Consider the following 19,953-nt stretch of genomic DNA (forward strand, 5'->3'; position numbering starts at 1 on the left):
TTCTCCTGCATCTGAAGTACAGAGTATATTCTCCTTTGTAATTATGCCCTCAGAATGGAGTGCCCAAATGTCAGGATCTCTATTTTCCTAAGAGACAAAGAAGATTTGTCTCTTCAGAGACAAATTCTCATGATCAAAATCATGGTTGTACATTTTAGCACAACCAAAGTCATTGCTTAGCAATAAAAGCTTATTACAACTAAAGCTGCTTATATCAAATTCAGTTCTAAATGTGTTGTTCCCATTTTTTGCAGAACTTCAGTAGGAACAAAACACAGGGCTCAGTTTTACTGAGTCTCAGTGTAGACTAAATGGTACTTTGAGAACATAACTCTACACACTACGCACTGCAGCAGGAGACAAATTAAGCTGTATATGTCTGAAGCCACTGCGAGAAATAGAAGGAAAACGCAAGTCTTCACACTGTAAGTGGTACCTTGAATGACTTCAGCAAAGAAGTAGAACAAAATACAGTGACACAAATTAGGTAACTTATAGTTACTTGTACAGATCTAGAATGTCATTCATCCAACGGCAACAGCTTTCCAAGCACAGTCAAACTTTTGCCATTATTAATCTACCCGAGAGAACTGACGTCTGACTGCATTTTTATAGTGCCAGTTCAAACCCACCGTTAACCTATTAGCAAAACCAGTTGTTCACATAGTCTCTTACTAGCGTCTGCAGGCCGCATATGATCCGTGTCACATGTAAAGAATGTCTGATGGTCCTGTGCTGAAAGATTCATATCATAGTAGGTCAAAGGTTCTCTCCCTGTTACCCATGTATACCTGTAAACATGCCAACAAAGAGACGTTCTGGTTAAATGAGCTCACATTCAGCAGTATTTATAGAAAAGGAGAAAGTTATACATCAGAGATGGGCATAAACTACTAAGTTCACCCAGCTGATCTCCTTACCAATGTACGTTGCATTTCCCTGTACTGTGATGGAGCTATAGTAGTTGAACCTAAGCTAACGAGGATGTTGGAAAGCGTTCAGGAAATCAGTAACACACATATTCAAACATTAAGACTTCATGGAACCTAGATACAATTCATCACATTGCCTGCTATAATCGATTTGAACAGAACTACTACATTAATGTGCTAGATGCACTGAAAACACTTACATTTTCCAGTTTTTCTAATAACACCAAAAACTGCAGATTTAATGAGTGCTTGAGAATGGATTTAAATTCCTTTTCTTTCAGAAACATATATGACAGAAAAACCTGATATAAGTACATGAGTCAACAATTTTGTTTTCTTTTTCAATCTCAGAGTTTGGTTAATGAACAAGTGCAATTAAGATCCTTAAACTAGTACTATACCTGAAATTATTACACTGCAGCACTTACCGATTATACTCAGCTCCTCTGAATAGGTTTAAGGGATTTCGCCAGACTTTGCATTCTGTCATAAATAAAAACAGAAACACACAATAAAGGGTCTCTTCCAAATTACAATGTTACTTGAGGTTTGTCAGAAATATCAGTTATCTTCTAATGAGCCTTAGCGATTGACTTTTACTTTTTGTTTGTGCAAATGGAAAAATTAAGTGCACAGAGATGCAGGTGGTAACCTCATTTGTCTTTCCACCTCCCTTTTCAAATAATTTATTTATAAATTAGTTTTAATAAATGACAGCATTCCAGATAAGTAACCTCTAACAAAGCTCCAAATGCCATACTAAAAAGATAATAATGATTAGTGCCAGGACTCACATTTACCATAACGCAGAATTGAAGAGGGATCATACTGGGGTTATTGTACTGAAAAAGTGAGCAATTAACTTGGTCCCTACAGACTTGTTATTTCTATAGGAAAACTTCACTGTCTGGTTAATACTGCAAGTCACTGAGAATCTTAGGTACAATTGCCAATTTTAATTCCTCTTTAGCTTTAGAAACAAAAATCCATGGCAACATCTGCTGACCTTACCTGAGTTACAGCCACTGCAGGATTGACAAGGGAGTGTAAGGTTGATTGCCAGAGAAAAGTTCATTGCAAAGGTTTGGGAACACTAAAAGCATTTCATACACTTCTCTTCTCTTAGGAGAAAAAGAAATGCAAATTCTTCACATCACAGGCAGGAAGAGATAACAAAATCCACAAAAACTTCATTTAGAATAGTACTCAAAAAATCACAAGATCAATTTTTATAGCTTTTCATAAGCAGAGGTCTAAACTCTGGCTTTTCTAGCTTAGCTCCTACTTTGACATCAGTATAGTTCTCTTGCTTTCAACAAAGACACAATTTACTCCAGTGAAAGTAAGACTAGAATCAAACTCAGTATTTGCAACAAAGACTAAAAAGTCATTGTGGGACAGCATGCCATTTTACCACAAATCAGTTACCGGACGACACCTCACTGAGTGCTCTGCAAAAGCCCATCAGTAGTATTGGCCCTCCAGCATTTCACCAGCTGTTTTCCACCACCAAATGTCAACCAGTAAATTTTTCCCTAAGAAGTTATGTGACATCATTTCTAGAGAGATCACTGCAGCATGTTTCTTGTGACATAATGAGTCAACGGGGTATCTACTCTACTTCATATAACATATGGGAAATTAATGCCTGTTCTCTTTAGGCCTGTTCCATTAAAATATGAGACAGACACAAAGAATGGCAAGTCAAGCCTTTCTCTTTTTTCATGGACCTATCTCCCATTTCTGAGCATGAAGCTAAAGTGGCAAGAAGAGGAAGCATCTTACATAAATTATTTGCAGTAACGTAATGACATCTATGGCTACACAAAAATCAGTCAAAAAGCATAGCAGGTGCCCCTTCAGAATGGTCCCTACATTAGATAACGTACGCATGAGACAGTGACAAGAAAAAGGCAAGATGACTAGGAAGAATAAAAGCATTGATTATATAGCTGCATCCTTTAACTAACCACTTCAGCAGGTAGCTAATATTGGAAAGCTCCACTAGCATACCCAGAAGCGCTTGATCAACAGTCAGCCATTCTGTTGCACAGCCAGACAGTATGGCTGTTTGACAAGCTTTAATCTGGTAATTTGTATAGAATGTGATTTTCAAACCATAATAAATACTAAACAAATATCAGCCTTCTCAGTTTCAGAGGAACAATTCAATGGCTTGGCTTACTGTATTTGCAATAAACGAGATTAGATAACAAGAATTTGATCACAGTGATACCATTCATTCTGTTCGATTTATTTAAATTTTAGTGGTTGTGCTTGATCCAAGCACAGGACTTAATCACCATGGTGGGGTAAAGCAGAGCTGGAGAACAAAAAAGTTTTGAATACTGGTACCTTTCTGAACGTATGATTAATAGGCTACCTGTACAGGCACACTGCACAAAGACATTGCTAGAGGAATTTATAGAATTAAGTGCCTATGAATGGAAAGGGAAAAATGTCCTTAACTATTTCTTTGTATCAGAAAAATCAAAATGCTTGAGTGAACTTCATTAGTCAAAATACTGTGCCTTCCACTTTAAAATGAGGGGAGTTATTTCAGAGTTGCTGAAGTGTGACTGACCGCACTGATGAACGCACACAGGTGTTCCCAAGCCATCCCATGCTTTCTGCCAGTCCACCCAAATATAATCCCCTGGACCATGCAATGCTGCTATTCATGGCCTTTCCTCTCCTCAGATGGGAATGGCAACTGCTGAATTTGCTGTGCTTTGTGGAGGCTTCCTGAAGTATAAATACCCAGCACAGAAAAACATTTTTTGAAGCAACCTACATCATTTAACTTGTGAGTTTAAAACTAATTTTTACTTGTATACTTTCATAAGCACAGAAAAGCAGAAGTAAAATTTGACAGGACAGAAATTACAGACATAGGTATCACAGTAATGCTTTCTCCTTGACTGGATTTGTTCTGTTTCCTACACTTTTCCTCATTTCTTAATTCTGTTGTGTTTTAAATGCCTATAGAGGACATAAATTTAATGAAATCCTAATGTTATAATGAAAGCTAACCATTTAATGAAATCCTAAGGGAACATCCCTAAAAGAAAGCTAAACTAATTTCCAAAACTAAGATTACGACCTAGACATAAATCTAAGGCTGAAACCATTAAACCCCATTTTACAGATCAGGAAGACAGAGAGAGTCCTGCCCTGACTTTCTCAAACAGTGAATACCTACAGCTTAAGCCAGAAGCAACAGTAGCTCAGCATCCTTATCAATCATGGCTCAAGTCTTCAATCCATTCCACTCAGGTAGCGCTCAGTCACCCCAGCAAGGACATAAGTTCCCCTGGGATCCCTATTCAGTCAACAAAGTTACTGTTCAGTGCTCAAGAGGCTGACTCATCTTATGCAGGCTGACCTGCTTCTTGCTGCCTACCTCTCAGAGGAATCCCCTGGCAACGAAAATCTCCAAATCTGAAACATCAGCTAAGTAACTTCCAGAGATGGAACATCAGTGGCAGAGCTGTAACGGCACACAAGCTGTCTCAGTGCAAAACTGACACTTCGCTGCCTCTATCACGTAAGTGATGTAGTATCATCTTTATCATCAGAGCAAATGAGCAGGTATTCATTATAGTAATATATAAATGCATAATAAAAAAATCACAACTCATACATATATACTGCTCAGGTAAGGCTCTCAAAACACTTCCTCAGTCTTATGTTTACTCAGAAAAACTATATGCAATATAAAAGAGGCCTCAGAGCGTCAAAGTCAACTTTCTAAAACGTGATTTATTCAGAAACAGACACCATCAACTTTTTTTTGCAGCACCCATACCTTGCACTGAAATTCACAGGAGCTGTGAATGTTGGAACCTCACAAAATCAAGCCTCAGATGCCTGAAATCAGGCACCCTAAAATGGAGGACTCATTTTTTAAACCTGACTGCATTACGCCTTGCCCAAAGTCACAAATCAAATCACTAGCTGAGTGCAAAATGGAACAACCCCGTAAGCTATTGAAAACCACTGTGCTTCCACCTACTAAAGTGAAATCCAAATGTTGTTTACACACTATTTCCATTACCCTAAGAATCAAGCAACGCAAAAGCAGATGGGCATTCTTGACATCTTTTCCTGATTATTTTCTTGACAGTGTTTTAACTATGCTGCAAGACTCTGTAAAAGAATGAAAGTAAAAATACTGCCTGCCTTTGGAAATGGTATTAGAGAAAGCACATGCGATTTAGCTGAAGTTTCAGAACAAGGAGAGGAAACGTGCATTTGCCTTATGATAACAGAGCCGGAGCAATAAACATTGCATGAGTTTGGAAAGATATAATTATCCTGAGCAATTAATGAAGCAGTTCTGTCTTTTATCTGACAGCAAAACAAATTTAAAGAAAGCCTCATATGGTCTCATGGCTCAGGATGAAATGATACTTATACCATCTGCCTATGGCAGGGGTTGGACACTCATTTTGACAAGCCACAAAACTCCAGGGAAGCCTAGCTAACCTGTAGCAGCCACCAATTTGACAGGTAGTGGCAAAGAATAGCACTCAGAGCATTTGGCCACTGACTTTCACTGGACCGAGATGTCCACAAATGTCTACTCAATGCATGAATATCTGCTATTTGCATGAAAGGCTTGGAAGGCAGAGCATGGTATCTGTGGGTGGGGTAAACTTGTGGGTGTTTCTGGATTACAGGCAATCTCTTAACTTTCCACAATTCCTGTATGTGACTACTCAGGTTTAGCCACAATCTAGCTCTCAGGCCTCATACTCTTAAACCTTGATCCTGTTAAAATGCAGGCATGCACCTAATTTTGCAGTTCATGAACAGTCTTGCTGATTTCAATTTACTGCAAGTCCATGGCCTTAAGCAGCAACAGTCCGGCTTATTTTCCTTATTAGACAAATAACAGCTTTCACTTTCCTCCATACTAAGTGACTCAAGACATCTGAACTTTAAAAAGCAAAGCTTAGCTTTATACAACATAAATTGCACAGCTATGGTTTCCACACCATTTCCCATATACTTTTCATCCAGTTTTTTAAAGAAATCAGTACGTATTGCCAGTCTTCACTGTATTTTTCTTGGGGGGGGGGGGGGCTTCCAGCTTTATTAGAAAGAAAGCCATCATGCATGTGTTTGACCACCGACCGTTTTAGCTTTTCAAGACAAGCTGCGGAGGTTGAGATGGCGTCTCCCCTGAAACGGCTAGCAGGACTGAAAGCAGAGAAGCTCCCATGTGGGCGAGCCTTTGGGCACCCTGAGGATGGGGCGGTTACACTTCCCCCGAAGATGAGGCGAATGTCCGGCTGTGCCCGGGGCCGGCACCTGGGATATTTCCCCCTTCTCACAGAAAAACCCGAATTTCTCGGGGGGGAGGGGGGGCGGGAAGGGGGGCGGCCTCTCACCTGAGACGCTCTGGCGGCTGGAGTCGGCGTCCACGTTGGCGGCGTTGGCGGCGTTGGGCGCGCTGTTGTCCACCCCGCCCAGCAGAGGGCGCAAGTGGCTCACCGAGACCTGCTCGATGAAGGAGGTGCCGTACTTGCGGAAGTACCACCACTCGAAGATCTGCAATACACGCACACACAGCGCCGCGTCAGCGCCCCGCGTCCCGCAGCCGGTAACGGCTCGCGGCCAGGCGCCCTCCCCTCGCTGCTCCGCACCTTTCCCGTCCCTCAGCGGTTCTCGGGAACTCTAAAGGGGAGGGAGCGCGAACAAGCCAGCTGGGGCCTCCCCAGGAGCGAGCACCGCCCTTTCCTCACACTGAGGGGGGTCGCCGCGACGGAAAAGGCCCAGCGAGGCCCCGCCAGCTCCCTCCCGGCCCAAGGAGCACCAAGGCTCGCTCGCCCCAGCCGTGGCCCTCACGGCAGGCAGACGGCTTACTCGTGCGATAGTGGAGTTTAAATTTGATCATAACTCGTGCTGATTCCAGCCAGTCACTTCAGATGAAAACACTGCGCTTTAAACTTTTTTTAAAAAGGTGGAAAATCTCAATCTTTCATCAGCAAGCCCTCCCCCATCCCCCCGGAATGTTATATCAGATGATTTCTCATAAAAGCTTTTAAAATTGTTAGGAACGTTCCTCTGAATGACTTCTGGAAAAAGCCCACGTCCATGCCATCTAAGATTAGGCACAAAGATGCTAAAGTTAAGAGGGTGCTCTTGCCTCACCCTTCCCCAGCTCCCTCTACAGTCAGTGGAAAAACACGAGGAAAAGCAGCTTTGCTTGCTTTCCCAGTAGGAAATTTTAACAGATTTAATTAAAAAAAATATTAAAAATACAGAACAAGACCCAGGAAATGGAATCCTACTGATTGAGATTTTTTTTCCACAACAGAACTGTGAGTTCTTCCCCCCCATCCCCCGACTCAAGTTGATTCAAATTATTTTTTTTTTCAGGTTTTTGGTTCAGCTAGGAAATCAGAAAAATGATTACTTACATAGTTCTACTTGAATAATCATTCTACAGCCTAAAAGATCCCCTTGTAATTGTAATTATATACCTAAATATGTATTTATGACATTTTCCTAGAGAAATTCTATTCTTGAGTAAGAATATGCATATTACAGGAAACAAAACCTGAAAATGAAGAGTATTTCATACAAATAGGGAAAAGATTTTGACTGTAAAAATTATAAATGCACACATATTTGTAATATCCTAAAGGATTTAGCAGTTGCTCTTGAATCATCAACGAAACATCAACATACCAATAGAAGTAAATATAAGTCAAAAATTTTTTTTGCAGAATATGGTAGTACTTTGTAGTATTGATTACACTAGAAATTTTGAATGAATGATCTTTGCTCTTCTTGTTTTCCTCAGTGTTTCCATGTTTTATGCCAGTGCTGAAACCTTTTACGAAATCTCTACAAAACAGGTTGTTTATTCTTACTACAGCTGTCCAAGATCACCAAGTGGATTTATTGAAACTTGAAAGAATTAAATTCACATGATCTACACAATCTGAGATCTGTAGATTAAGTTCTGCTTGGCTGGCACAGAACCAAATCATGGAAGGCCTCTTAGGAGTCTAAATTCTGCACAGAGGTTCAGATTCAGCTCCACACTTTCCCTCCCATGGTCACCTGAATCACCAAAACAGTCTCCATATTTTTCCTTTTTGAAGCTCTCCTGAGGTCTTTATATAATTGAACTGACTTCTATCTCATGAATTTGTCTGTAGACAAGAGATGCTTTTTTATTTTAAGCCTTTCCATAAAGGGAAAAAATTGAAAATAAACCTCTTAGCATAGTAAGAAAATGTTCCTCTCAAAAAGAATACTAATGCATTCAGCATTGGGGCATCCCTTAATTACAGCCATGTTATTACAAAATCTACAGCATTCATATGGAGGAAGCTCACATTAGCTGCACTGGAGTGGAGTGGGAATCTAGCTGGCCATTTGAAGACACACGTTCACACATTTGCATGGCATGGACATGGCAGCCCTGGAGATCACTTGGTCCCCAAAACAATTTAATGGCTATTTTATGAGACATCAACAAGGAAGAATAAAGCAGTCTACTGGGAGAAGACAGAAGGACTATGTGAGTAGTGAGCAGACATAAAGGTCACAAGAACTTGGGAAGATAAACAGATGGCCACAGAGAAGTCAGAACATAAATACATCCAGATTGTTGTGAAATCTACATTCCAGGCAAAGTACCGAAAACCCACACGGCATTTATATTTCCTACTTATGTAGGTACCACGATGCTTTTGTCACTCCATTTGTTACTTCTGCATGTACTTGCAGTAGTACCCAACTGGAAATCACAGGCGCCAGGGACAAAAGTGTCACTATATATCTGCTCTGTACTGATAAGACTTCCCCAGGCATCCACTACTGCCTGCATTTTTCCAGATGTTGGAGATGATGGACAGGGAGCTGGTGTGGATGAATCTTTGGTTTTAGCTGTTCTCATGCACTTAGGTACACAACACACTCTAAAGGGTTTAGAATTTAAATCTTATGATCTAAGCATCAAAACCGAAGCAGGCAGCATACAGCCAACCATGACGGAGAGGCTGTGCCATCAGATACGCACGTGTTTTTGCTTTATCCTTGGCTTCAAACTTTGAAGCTTGAACAGACTGAGGAGAACTCAAGCCACAGTTGTGCCTATCCAAGGCCTCAGAGGTTATAGTTTTGTATTAAGACAAGAGACACTTACTAAGATAACCTGGTACAGTAATTCTGCAGATAAAAGGGCCAGATTTTCAGGTACAACACAATAACACAGCACACAGTTGGCTTCTCTGAGAGGCTGACATGCAGAAAGTGACAGCCTAGCGGAAAACTAGCAATTGCATAGTTCCTGCAGCAAGTTATTCCTACTGTATCCTACTGCTGTGCCACACTGAAATGCAGCTGCCAGACTAGTCTCTTAAAACTCTTGGCAGCTACTGACTGTATGCTTCACACTTTAAGAGGAAAAAAAAAGATTTTTCAAAATGTTTTAATAAGTTAATTCTCATTACTTCAATCATAATCAGGTTTTAGATAAAAAGTCTATAAAACCCAAAGAGAGAGAGAGTGAGCGAGTGCAAGAGCACGTTTGAGCCCATTTGCCCTGCACAAATGTATACAAATTAGAAAAAATGTCACACTAAATTTCAGTGAAACTGAGGGTACAAGCAAAAAGAATGTATATATTGTCACTACTACAGTTCCGCTGAGTGATGGAACTTGTTAAAATGTGTGACCCAGTTGTAACTATCTCCATAGACTTCCAAATATATTAATTGTAAATACGTGATTAACGCTCCTAAATGATTTTACACAATTTTGAAAAATATTTGCAGTGTTGAGTGAATTCAGTGCCAGGAAACATCAAACAGATATCAATGCACAAAGTCTCTTTGAAAATAAAGCGATAAATCACCATTATATTAAGTCTTTGCTTGGTGTGATTTGTTCAGGGTGTCCAAGAAGATAATTTGTAATCTGATATTGTAGTCAAATTGTCTTCACAGAATTTTTGCACCTTTCTAAGATGGTGTCATTTCTATAAATCAAATTTGATTTCTAACTGTACCAGCCAGTTTGAGAGCAATTTGAAGTCAACATGCTTTTGACGGTTCAGCAGATGAGAGATCATCTGGCAGAATAATTACTAACTATAAGGATTAATGACCTGTAGAAAGAGATCTGGATCAGAGATTAAATTAAGTAAAAAGGTCATTTCTGCACCATTTCTAAAAACAAAGGCAACATCATTTCTCTCAGGGGGAGCTCATCATTACAGATGTTTCCGTTTTCAGAAGGGTGGCAAAGGCCTTTCCTAGGTTCTCTCTAGCTGATGCCTGTACTTTCAGATCAGAACAGGGCCAAACATCTCCAGACTCTCAAGGGATATTTGAAACCTTTATTTTCACAAAGGCCAAGTCAAAATCCTAGTCTGAACACTTCCAGTTTTATGTGTTTAGAAATCCAGATGTGGAATTTTTATTTTTTAATCTGGCATAGACAATGCTTAACAGTTTAATTTTGGAAAACCCTTAATGATGATTTCTAGAAAGACATGGCTATGAAAAAACAACTTGTAAGTGACAAATGTATTTGGATTAAATAAGAGCTGATTAATCACTCATAACCCTCCTTAATGCACTGCAGGTATTTGCTTTAGGGTTTTGGGTTTGGGGTTTGTTTTTTTTTTTTTTTTTTGGTTTTGCTTCTCTATACAGGTACTTCTCTTCCTCACTTCTCTTCCCCTGTGAAATGAAAACATTACAGTCCTTCTGTTTCTTATCTTTGCTCTCACATGTGGACAATCTTGGATCATTTTATTTCTCTACGTAACAACAAATCTATTCTGCATCATTTGGATTATCTGATCTTCCTGCCTGTTTTTTCAGAAAGATATTCCACCATAAATGCATCAGTTCACAGGAGATGGTTTTGCTGCTTGTTCTCACTGGACCAAACAGTGATGTCTGTCAGTGATTTGAGTTATGCTTTCCTGTTTATCTTATCTGAGACAGACATCCTCTCTTGCAGGGAACACTCTCTGTAGTCCTCTCCTATTGCAATAGAACTGGTCTTCAATAGAAATAGTAAAGAATCTTGCTTACAGCTCAGAGTTTTCATCCAACCTTGCAATTAGGCTTCCAGCCCTCAGAAGAGTAAAAGTTGGAATACTATTCCAGTATGAGGGGTAGTAACAATCAACCTAATGGATTTAAAATGAAACTTATTCCCTTGAGAAACAAGAGAACAATAGCAGAACTGGGTTCTGTGATTATGCCTATTAGGTAAATAAAACAGAACCACAGGACAGGTGTGACTGCTCCGTCATCCATGCTGTTTATTTGTCAGCATGCTGCCTAGCCTGTTTGGCCTGTGCCAATGACAGTGATTGGAGATGGTCTGTTTCCAGTAGGCAATAGGGGAAAGATCATCCTATTTGGCGGGATAAGAGTGTTCATCCATATGGATGCAACCCGTGCCATGCCACTTGCCCTCAGCACTAGAGAAAACCACTGGTCTGTTTTATTTAGCAGTAAAGGATAGCCAGTGACTCAAAGAGATCCTCCAGTCCTGCCCAGCTTTGTTCTAGGAAAGACTTGCCTCTGACCACACTTTGGGTGTCTCTAATGACATCCTTCCAAGTTGAAGGCTATGCAGCCCCATTCCTTTTGGATGAAATACACCAATTTGGCACCCTCTTACACTCTACGAAAGCCCCCACTTGTCCTATCTCAGGGAGTTAGAATGAGAAGATACAATGCCAAGCTTGAAAATGACTATCTTATTCAAAACAACCATCTACTTACACATCTAACTCTGGAAATACAGAAACAGGGAAAGAAAGTAATATATTGCCTGGAATAAGTGCAGTATTTCTCTCAACACTGCGTAGGGCCCAATTTCCTATGCTACCTGTCTCTTGTCTGTGCACCAGGTTGCAGCCCGCCTTCCTGCAAACCCTTCCTCTCTCCTCTGCTCCCTGGCAAATGTTTCCAGCTTCTCGGGAACTCCCTGCATGGATTCTGCAGCCTCCTGCAGCCTCCTCTGACCTGTCAGCCTCCATTGAGCAAAGCAGAAACTTTGAACAATTAACACATATCACTTTCAAACTGCCAAAGACTGTCCCTGTAAAGTTGTCAGACTTTCTCAAGTATGTGAAACAGCCAAAACTCAGTCACCTTTCTGCACCTCTGCAGCAGGCTACACAAAGGTAATGAAACAGAAGAATAATTAATATCAACAGAAAGTAATACAGGTCTCTTCCATCTTATTCAGATCCTCTCCAAGACTTCGTGTACTGGCATCATCAGTTATAAAATGCTGAGACTGTCACATATTATATACATACTGTAGTAGTAGCAGACAGCCCAGCTGCTGCAGACTAGCCAGTCTAATGCACCATGCTTTACCTCTCTGTTGACTGCCAGTCTTAAGTCTCCTCTCTGAAAGGCCTCGTATTTTTTTTATTGCAGAATGTTTCTCATCATGCAGCAGAAAACTCTTAATATTTGTCCCAAGCTCTGAAGTAGAATAACAAGTCATTCTTGATGGAGATTCAAGATTGGGGTTCACTTCTGCCTGTGATTTGTTAGAACTGAGAATCAGCCAGTTTGCAATGCAAATGCCACCTGTATTTGCTAACCAACATTCACTCCGGTGATAACTATTTTAGATATGCAATCTTACAAAAACAGTTCCAGCTCACAGCATTTACTTGACCTCAGCTGTGTTTCATAACAAAGCTGTTACCCTACCTGTGGAAAACCTCAGGCTTTCTTAGACACCAGATACAATACAGGTCCATTGTATTCTGTGAGTCAGAACCATGTCTTTTACTGAATTAAAAGTAACTGTGGTGGAATCAATTTCTACTACAATATTTGTAATGCAGACTGGGACTTAATTTGGTTCAAATTTTTAATGCTTGAAATAGTGCAGGGAGGAATTAAATTTGTCCTGAGTTTTTCATTTTAAGCTATGTGCTGTAGTCAAGTAATTATGAAGAAGAATGGCTGAGATAAAAAAGATTTTTCTGTACTGTCTTGAGCTATTGAGAAAAGAAAAGAGGTCTGAAATCCTTGCTTCATTAAAGTGACATTTCCTACAGTGAGGCCAGAATGTTACCTAAAGAGTAAAAGCAAAATAAGACATAAAATAAGATGGGAGAGTAGCGTTTTGCAAAGTAGTCATGTAGCATGCAATTCCCCCGAAGCTGAAGTCTGCAGAGTCATTGTTTCATGACCAAAACATGAAATAGGAAAAGCATTCACTTTCCCATCAGTCACCACACTTCTGAAATGATGGAATTTTCCATCATTTCATAACCTGCAGTACTGTGATTTCACCTTCTGATTAGGAATTGCAGCCAACTGATATTGGAAAGAGATCTGCCAGACCATATGGTGGAAAATTCCAAGAAATATTAGTACATCTATCTGATAAATACCCCACTGATGTAGATTTGAGAAGAGAATGTTTATTTTATAAGACAGTTTCATTTAAGACCATCAGCAGAACTAAGAAACCTTTAGAACTGCCGATGCTGTGTAATGTGTCAGGTAAATGGGTCGTAGTGTAGACAACTCAGCATGTTACAGGGCCATTGATAAACAGCAGGATTATTTAGAAAAAATGAATTTGAAGAATAATTGGGCTAGTGACTGGCTAGCGCTACCTCACTTTAACTTACCCAGCTATCTTTCCTGAGGCATGGTCTATTCAAGTTGTTTCTCTTTCCATGTCCATCTCTGCTGAGTTCCTTTTCCACTACCCAGTTTACAGACCACATGTTCTTCTCAGCAACAACACTGGTCCCTACAGTCTAGAGTTCCTGGTCTGTTTATCTTTTGAACATTTAGGATTGTGGCATATGAGCAGCAGATAACAACTGATAGCAGTTGTGAAGGTACACAAAAAAGCTTTTAATCTGTTTTGAAATCTTCCCAGTTATACCGACTACACCTCCTACTCCTCTATTAGCTCTGTTCCTTTAACTTGTTCATAATGGACTTCCTCATGTAGCATTCAGTGAATACCTTCAATTAAGGCTTACTCAGTCTAATCTCTTCTTGGAAGGCTTCTATGGGTGGATTTATCACTAAGAGCATGTCATTCCCAGGTATTTTGCAATGTTGTGCCCTGTTCCAGTGTCTTAGTGAGTCATGGATTGATTGGCTTTTCTATGCCCACGGGCTGCTGCTTTTCTTCCAACATTACCTGACTAATAATCTTGAATCCTTCCATTTTTTCTGTATCTACCCTTTCTCTCCTTCTTCAGATCATGGTCCTAATATTCCTTCCCACCTCCTTCTTGTACTTTCCATCAAATTACAACATTTAGAATTTTATTCTCACAAGTCTCCTACTGAGCTCATTCTTCAGAAACTGCCTCCTAGACTACAGTACAAAATGTAACTACATTTGCAGTCATGCTACACATAGTTACAGAGAATTTAGTCTCTCTTTTGGTTTCTTGTTCCTGTTTGATTCTGTAAAATGTTTCCACAGGGCACAGACCTGTCTTCCTCTTGCCACTTCCTCCAGCTGTCTTCACTCTCCAACAACAAATAGGTAATTGTGGCTGTGGAACATGTATATTTCTCTCATTCCTTCTCATCATGTTGGTGGGGGCCTGGCCTTTGAATATTTCCCACTGAGTGAATTTAACATGCAGCATTTTCCTCCCATGCATTTGAGTTGCACTGAACTGAATCCAAGTCCCCCAGGTTTGGCTCCTGAACCTCAGTGTTCAAAGTTTAGAAGAATGGATACTTTCTCTGGAGCTCTGTCCTGTGCTTTGGGGCTCAATCCATATTAGTCTGATGAATGCCCAAGGTGCAAACATTAAGTAATTGCCTTCTGCTGCAAGTAAACCCCAGAGCAAGGCAGAGCAGCAGTGCACCTGATGCTTTATACCTGACATCCTCTAAGTGGTGAGAGTCTCGCAAGCGTTCAAGAGTCAAGGATGGTATTTCTCTGTCTACATCTGTAGTAGGCCATGTGGAAGAGAGAGGCCCTGACTCCCCACACAAAACTGACAGGGCCTAGTGAGGAACCTAGTTGCTTTAGGGTTCCTCTGTGGTCAGCAGATCTGAGATAAAGTGAACCAGCCCCGAGAAGCATCTCTTTCTTTCCACTTACCACTGTGGTAACTACACTCCCAAAACTGATCTCCCAGTTATGTGCCTAGTTTGGTGTGGTGAGGAAAGGGTCTGCAGCTTTTATCCAGCAAACTTCAGAAGCATACAGCTTCTTTTTAAACAAAAGGACCTAACACTGATTGAACAAACTAGAATAAAATGAATACAACCTTGATTTATATATGTAGAAAACAAACTCTCAGCATCAAGGATACAGAACAGCCCTGTATAACCCTACTACCATAAATACATCTTGAAGATTGTTAGATTTTTTACTTAAGTTTGTTTCTGTGAAGACACTGAATGAAATCCAGAACAAATGCTCTGCTTTGGACTTCTGCACTGTGATGGTATTATGATTCACTCCATTGCATCAGTTTGCACAATGAAACCCTCAGGGATTATATAAGGGAGGAGGGTTTTTTTTTTTTCCCCCTACGAGGTTTAGAAATATTCTTTAGGCCTATAAACAAATGGATAGACATATACTGAGAAAGATTTTAAAACTGAACATCTGAAATAATTATCCCTTGGAAACCTGGCACTAGAACTGCCTTCATTGCTAATATTCCACTTGCTGTTTCTCTAATGAGTCCTGCTGTAATATTCTCAAAAGAGCATGCTAAACAGAGATAGTCTCTTTCTCTCTCTCTCTCACTCACTCTTCTTTTTGCTGGTCTTTTTATTTTTATAGTACTTGCTGATGGAAACACTTAACATGCAACCACTTGTTCTTTATTGTGATTGGGCTGCTTGTTGGTGGGGCACACTGTCGTTCAAAATTATTTTCTTCAAAGACACACAGCATGGAAACTTTCTTTTTTTAAAGAGAAAAGTAGTACAAATTTCATGTGCTGCAGAAATATAAGTTTAGAAAAAAAACAAAGGCATCATTAATCTGGACAAAGCCTAAAATCACATTCTGGGTAACAGAAGCAATGTGTGAAATCATATATCTTGTACTTACCAAAATAAGTCCCGAGATTAAAGAGGAAGTGCCTGTCAGGGCAACATAGAACTTGGGGGTTAATGTGTTCAAAAACATACTCACTGAAAAAGAAAGAGAGGAAACCATGAGTACAAGATCAGGACATGTTCTCCCCATGTGTCCCCTGCTCCTCCCTACTGTTTTCCAAATTTAAATAAGCTATTAGCTTAATTCTGATAAAAAATTCAGTTTAAAGAACATCCTGTTTCATCTGCCTAACACATGAGAAGTAGAACATTAGACTGCCACATGCTGGATTTTGTTTTCACAAAAGTCAGTCACCAGATGTTGCTAGACACTTGCACACATGCTTAGGTCTTTCCCCTTCCAGGCAGCACTCTGACACCGATTTCAGAATTCACCATGACTGTATTATCTGACTTTGCTCCTGCACTGCTGTTAGAAATCTTAGGAGTCCGTCTCAATGCCCTGCATTCAAGATTGCCTGGCATCCTGCATGATCTTGATCAAATCATCTGGACCAATTTTTTAAAAGCCTTTTGCTTCTCTTTACCTTGGTTCCTCACTGATAAAGTAGGAGATAATAGCATTTCCCTAACTCATTACCTCACATTAAAGATGGTGAAACCCTCAGACAGAGTGGCAATAATCACTATATGCAAGAGTCTAAAACAGATTAGGAAAAAAACTAACAGGTTTTCTGAAACATTAGGAAAGAAAGCCCTAGTGACTAGTCTAAATAAAACCTTGGCTCTCTCCAGATTATCTGGAATCCAGGCCAGAAGCAAATCCAGACAAGCCGCAAGGAATGGCAATTGTATTCTAGTCATCTTACGTTTGCTTTGGAAGCAGCTGGGACAAACACCATGCGTTCTCACTTAGGCCCTTGTAGAAAATTCCTGTCGACTTTAGAGAATAAAGTAATCTTTTGATAGTTTTTGAATGACTGTACGGAAGCTAGTAAAGGGAGTAAGAGCTCTTTCACTAAATCCTTAATGTTTAAACAAAATCTTCAACTAGCCATCACCTCTGTCTTCTACGAATGAAATCATTCTCTCTTAAACTACACGGAGGTTTAGAGTATCATCCATAAAAAAATCTACTGGTTTCATTCTTATTCAATGCCAAAGAATTTCTCATACATACATACATATATAGATATATGTGTGTGTATATATGTGTATATATGTGTATGTATATACAAACACACACACTTACATGCATATATGTGTATATATGCATATATAGGCAAAATATTCCAGTCATCTGCATCCATGACTGATGAAGGCCCTGACAATAGTTAGCACGTAAATTTAAAGACTTGTAGCAAGCTATCAAATAGTCAATTAAAAAGCCTGATGAAAGGCATGGATACTTGGGGGGCCTTCAGCTCATTCTGTTACCTTTAGAAATGACACTTACATTAAATAATATGGTACCAAAAACTGAAGAGAAGACAAACAGGATACAAATGATCAAACATATGATTAATTTTCCATGACCAGTAAAACAGAAAATTATCTTCCAGAAACACATCACTAAAAGGGACTGAAGCCTTGCAATTCAGCTGATCTGTTTCAGTTTTGGCTGCATCTTTTAAAAAAATTTTTTCTTGAAAAAGCCATAAATTGCTAAAGTGGAAGTGTGATTTTCTGCTCCATCAGAGTAGCATTAAGCATCAAGCTGATACAGTGAAGAACTCATCTGGTGTTTTTTAATTCCATCTTACATTTTCTTTCACAAATGAGTTGTGTGCCAAATTCTCAGCTAGTGTACATCAGTGTAATATTCCCAATTTTACTGCGTGCAGTGGAGTTACATGGCTTTATACCAGCTCTGGCTCAACAGTTGGGATTTTCCCAAATCTTACTTATTTTCTTCCTGTTCCCATTCTTTCTTTCCCCCCTTTTTTTTTCTAATATCTAATACAAACTGACTTTGAAATAGTAGTCCCTGCTTACTGCAGCCCCAGTATCTGCTAAGAAGGAAGAGGAACAGAGACACTGAAATAGCTTTGGCTTCTACAAACCACACATGAGTCCTTTAGAAGAAACATTCCTCGTTCTGGAATGCAAATGTAAACCAGAGGCATAATGAAACTGTGTCACTGGGGATATTTCAGACTGCCAGGGAAATTGCTTCCTCTGCTTAGATCAGGATATTCCTGAGAGAGAATACACCATGATAGGATATAGATGTACATGTCCCCCACGTAGCATAGTGCTGCTACAGTGCCAACAATAACACGAAAAGCCAAGCAGCAGGAGACTGCAGAAATTTCTCCTGTTAAACTAGAAACATTACCCTGGAGGAAATCTGATTTCTAAGTATATGAAGTATAGAAAACTACAAATTTATCAAAGCTGTGAAGCCATCTAGGCCTCTGAGTTTTAGAAGATTCTAAATGAGGGTATCCATATGAATATAGATACAGTCTATTTGCTTTAAATTTCTATTTCTCTAAGAAATGCTGCAAAGATGACAAAATATCTTAAGCAGTGATCAGATATTCACTTATCTGACTGCCATTAATACACTTAAGGAAATGCATTCACATTTGGAGGAATCATACCAAGTCCTTTCCACAAATTAAAATCCATCATCAATAGAGTAGAATGAGTGAGAGGCCAAAGAGGTGCTTTTGTCATGAGAAACGCTATTAGCTTTTGTCTGTCACCACATCTATTACAAACAATTTATACTGATTTATAGACATATAATCACATCTAAATGGAGACAGGATTTGATTTATCTTTTTTTTGCACCAGTGTTACTGCTTTCTTCTTCAGCTACTTGTATGCGGTTGCTCATTTATGCTCTTTACTACCACCTGCTACAGTTGTTCACTCTTACAACTTAGTCACAGGGACTGGCAAGGAGAAAAGATACAACACTAGATGCTTTTGGATTGTATGGGCCAGACTCCCAGCTAACTGGAACAGCTCTGTGGATTTGCTACATTTGCACTTAATTACAAGAGCTACTTATCTGGCCTGTATCTCTCAAATATTTTTGCTGCTTTTCTTCCTTTTGATTACATATGAGAATCTTCTATTCCATTATGAAAACTATCAACTTCTGCCAGCTACTAAGTACCTTCCTCCTCCCTTTGTCTCCATAAATACTATTAACAAAAGCAAACACTTTCCAATAAGAAACATATTTCCAAAACAGTAGAACTATGCACTGGAGGATCTGTGGTCAGACTGTTTTTACTCTGAAGTCAATGGGAATTCTGTCATTGTTTCGGTGGAAACTACATCAAGGCCTAGTTCTCATAACATCAATCCCCAAAATAAAAATCAATCCAATTTTGGGTTACATTTATACCATTATCAAAAAAGGGAGCTTCTATTTATAGGCAGCATTCTGACACTGGATAAATCACTATTTGTGATAGCTGTCCAGTATCTATACTTTTAAGGATAATCTCCCCTCCTTGCTTCCTGTAATGGACTTAGGTTTTCTTCAGGATGTTGTAGTAAATTAGAACCATTAAAAATGTTAATGGTCCATCTGCCTAGATTTGCATAGCAGTATTTTTCCTCTGTGATATACTTCCATTTGATAAAATAGCAGGATTGAGGAGCAGGCAGGTATTACTGAGAAATGAAAGAGTTGAAGATACTGGCAGAAGAAGAAAGAAGCCAAGAAGCATCACCAGTGAGAGGTGGCACTGCGTGCCCTTTTTTCTGAGTTCATAACATACCAACATACGTCTAATTATTTCTGTCCACAAAGGCAAGGTGGTGCAGTTATTCAACCTGGAGTGTCTGCTCTTGTCTGTGACTTAGTAGCACTTAAAAAGGGCATTCAATGAATATCCAAACAGAGAAAGAAACTTGCCAATTTAACGCCAATTGCCTGATGCTCCCACAGTGCCAACTCATGTGAAATTACTGTTAAATCCCAATTATTTCCACAGGCTTTTGATGATGAGTGATTTATTTTCAGTGTGTTTATTGAGATG

At 39.6% G+C, this 19,953-nt stretch overlaps 1 protein-coding gene across 3 annotated transcripts in view; it reads right to left on the reverse strand.

Annotated features, from left to right (window-relative positions):
- Positions 1 to 19,953, reverse strand: part of ST7 (suppression of tumorigenicity 7) — a 158,879-nt gene that overhangs the window by 55,587 nt on the left and 83,339 nt on the right. For all 3 annotated transcript variants that reach the window (XM_064507367.1, XM_026097345.2, XM_026097346.2), the window contains exons 2-5: positions 16,002 to 16,084; positions 6,329 to 6,488; positions 1,361 to 1,415; positions 676 to 791 (exon numbers count right to left, since the gene is read on the reverse strand). In XM_064507367.1, coding sequence (XP_064363437.1) covers positions 676 to 791; positions 1,361 to 1,415; positions 6,329 to 6,488; positions 16,002 to 16,079 — 409 coding nt within the window. In that variant the 5' untranslated portion in view covers positions 16,080 to 16,084. The remainder of the gene's footprint in view (positions 1 to 675; positions 792 to 1,360; positions 1,416 to 6,328; positions 6,489 to 16,001; positions 16,085 to 19,953) is intronic.

This window comes from Dromaius novaehollandiae, chromosome 1, assembly GCF_036370855.1.
Source record: "Dromaius novaehollandiae isolate bDroNov1 chromosome 1, bDroNov1.hap1, whole genome shotgun sequence".
Lineage (NCBI taxonomy): Eukaryota > Metazoa > Chordata > Aves > Casuariiformes > Dromaiidae > Dromaius > Dromaius novaehollandiae.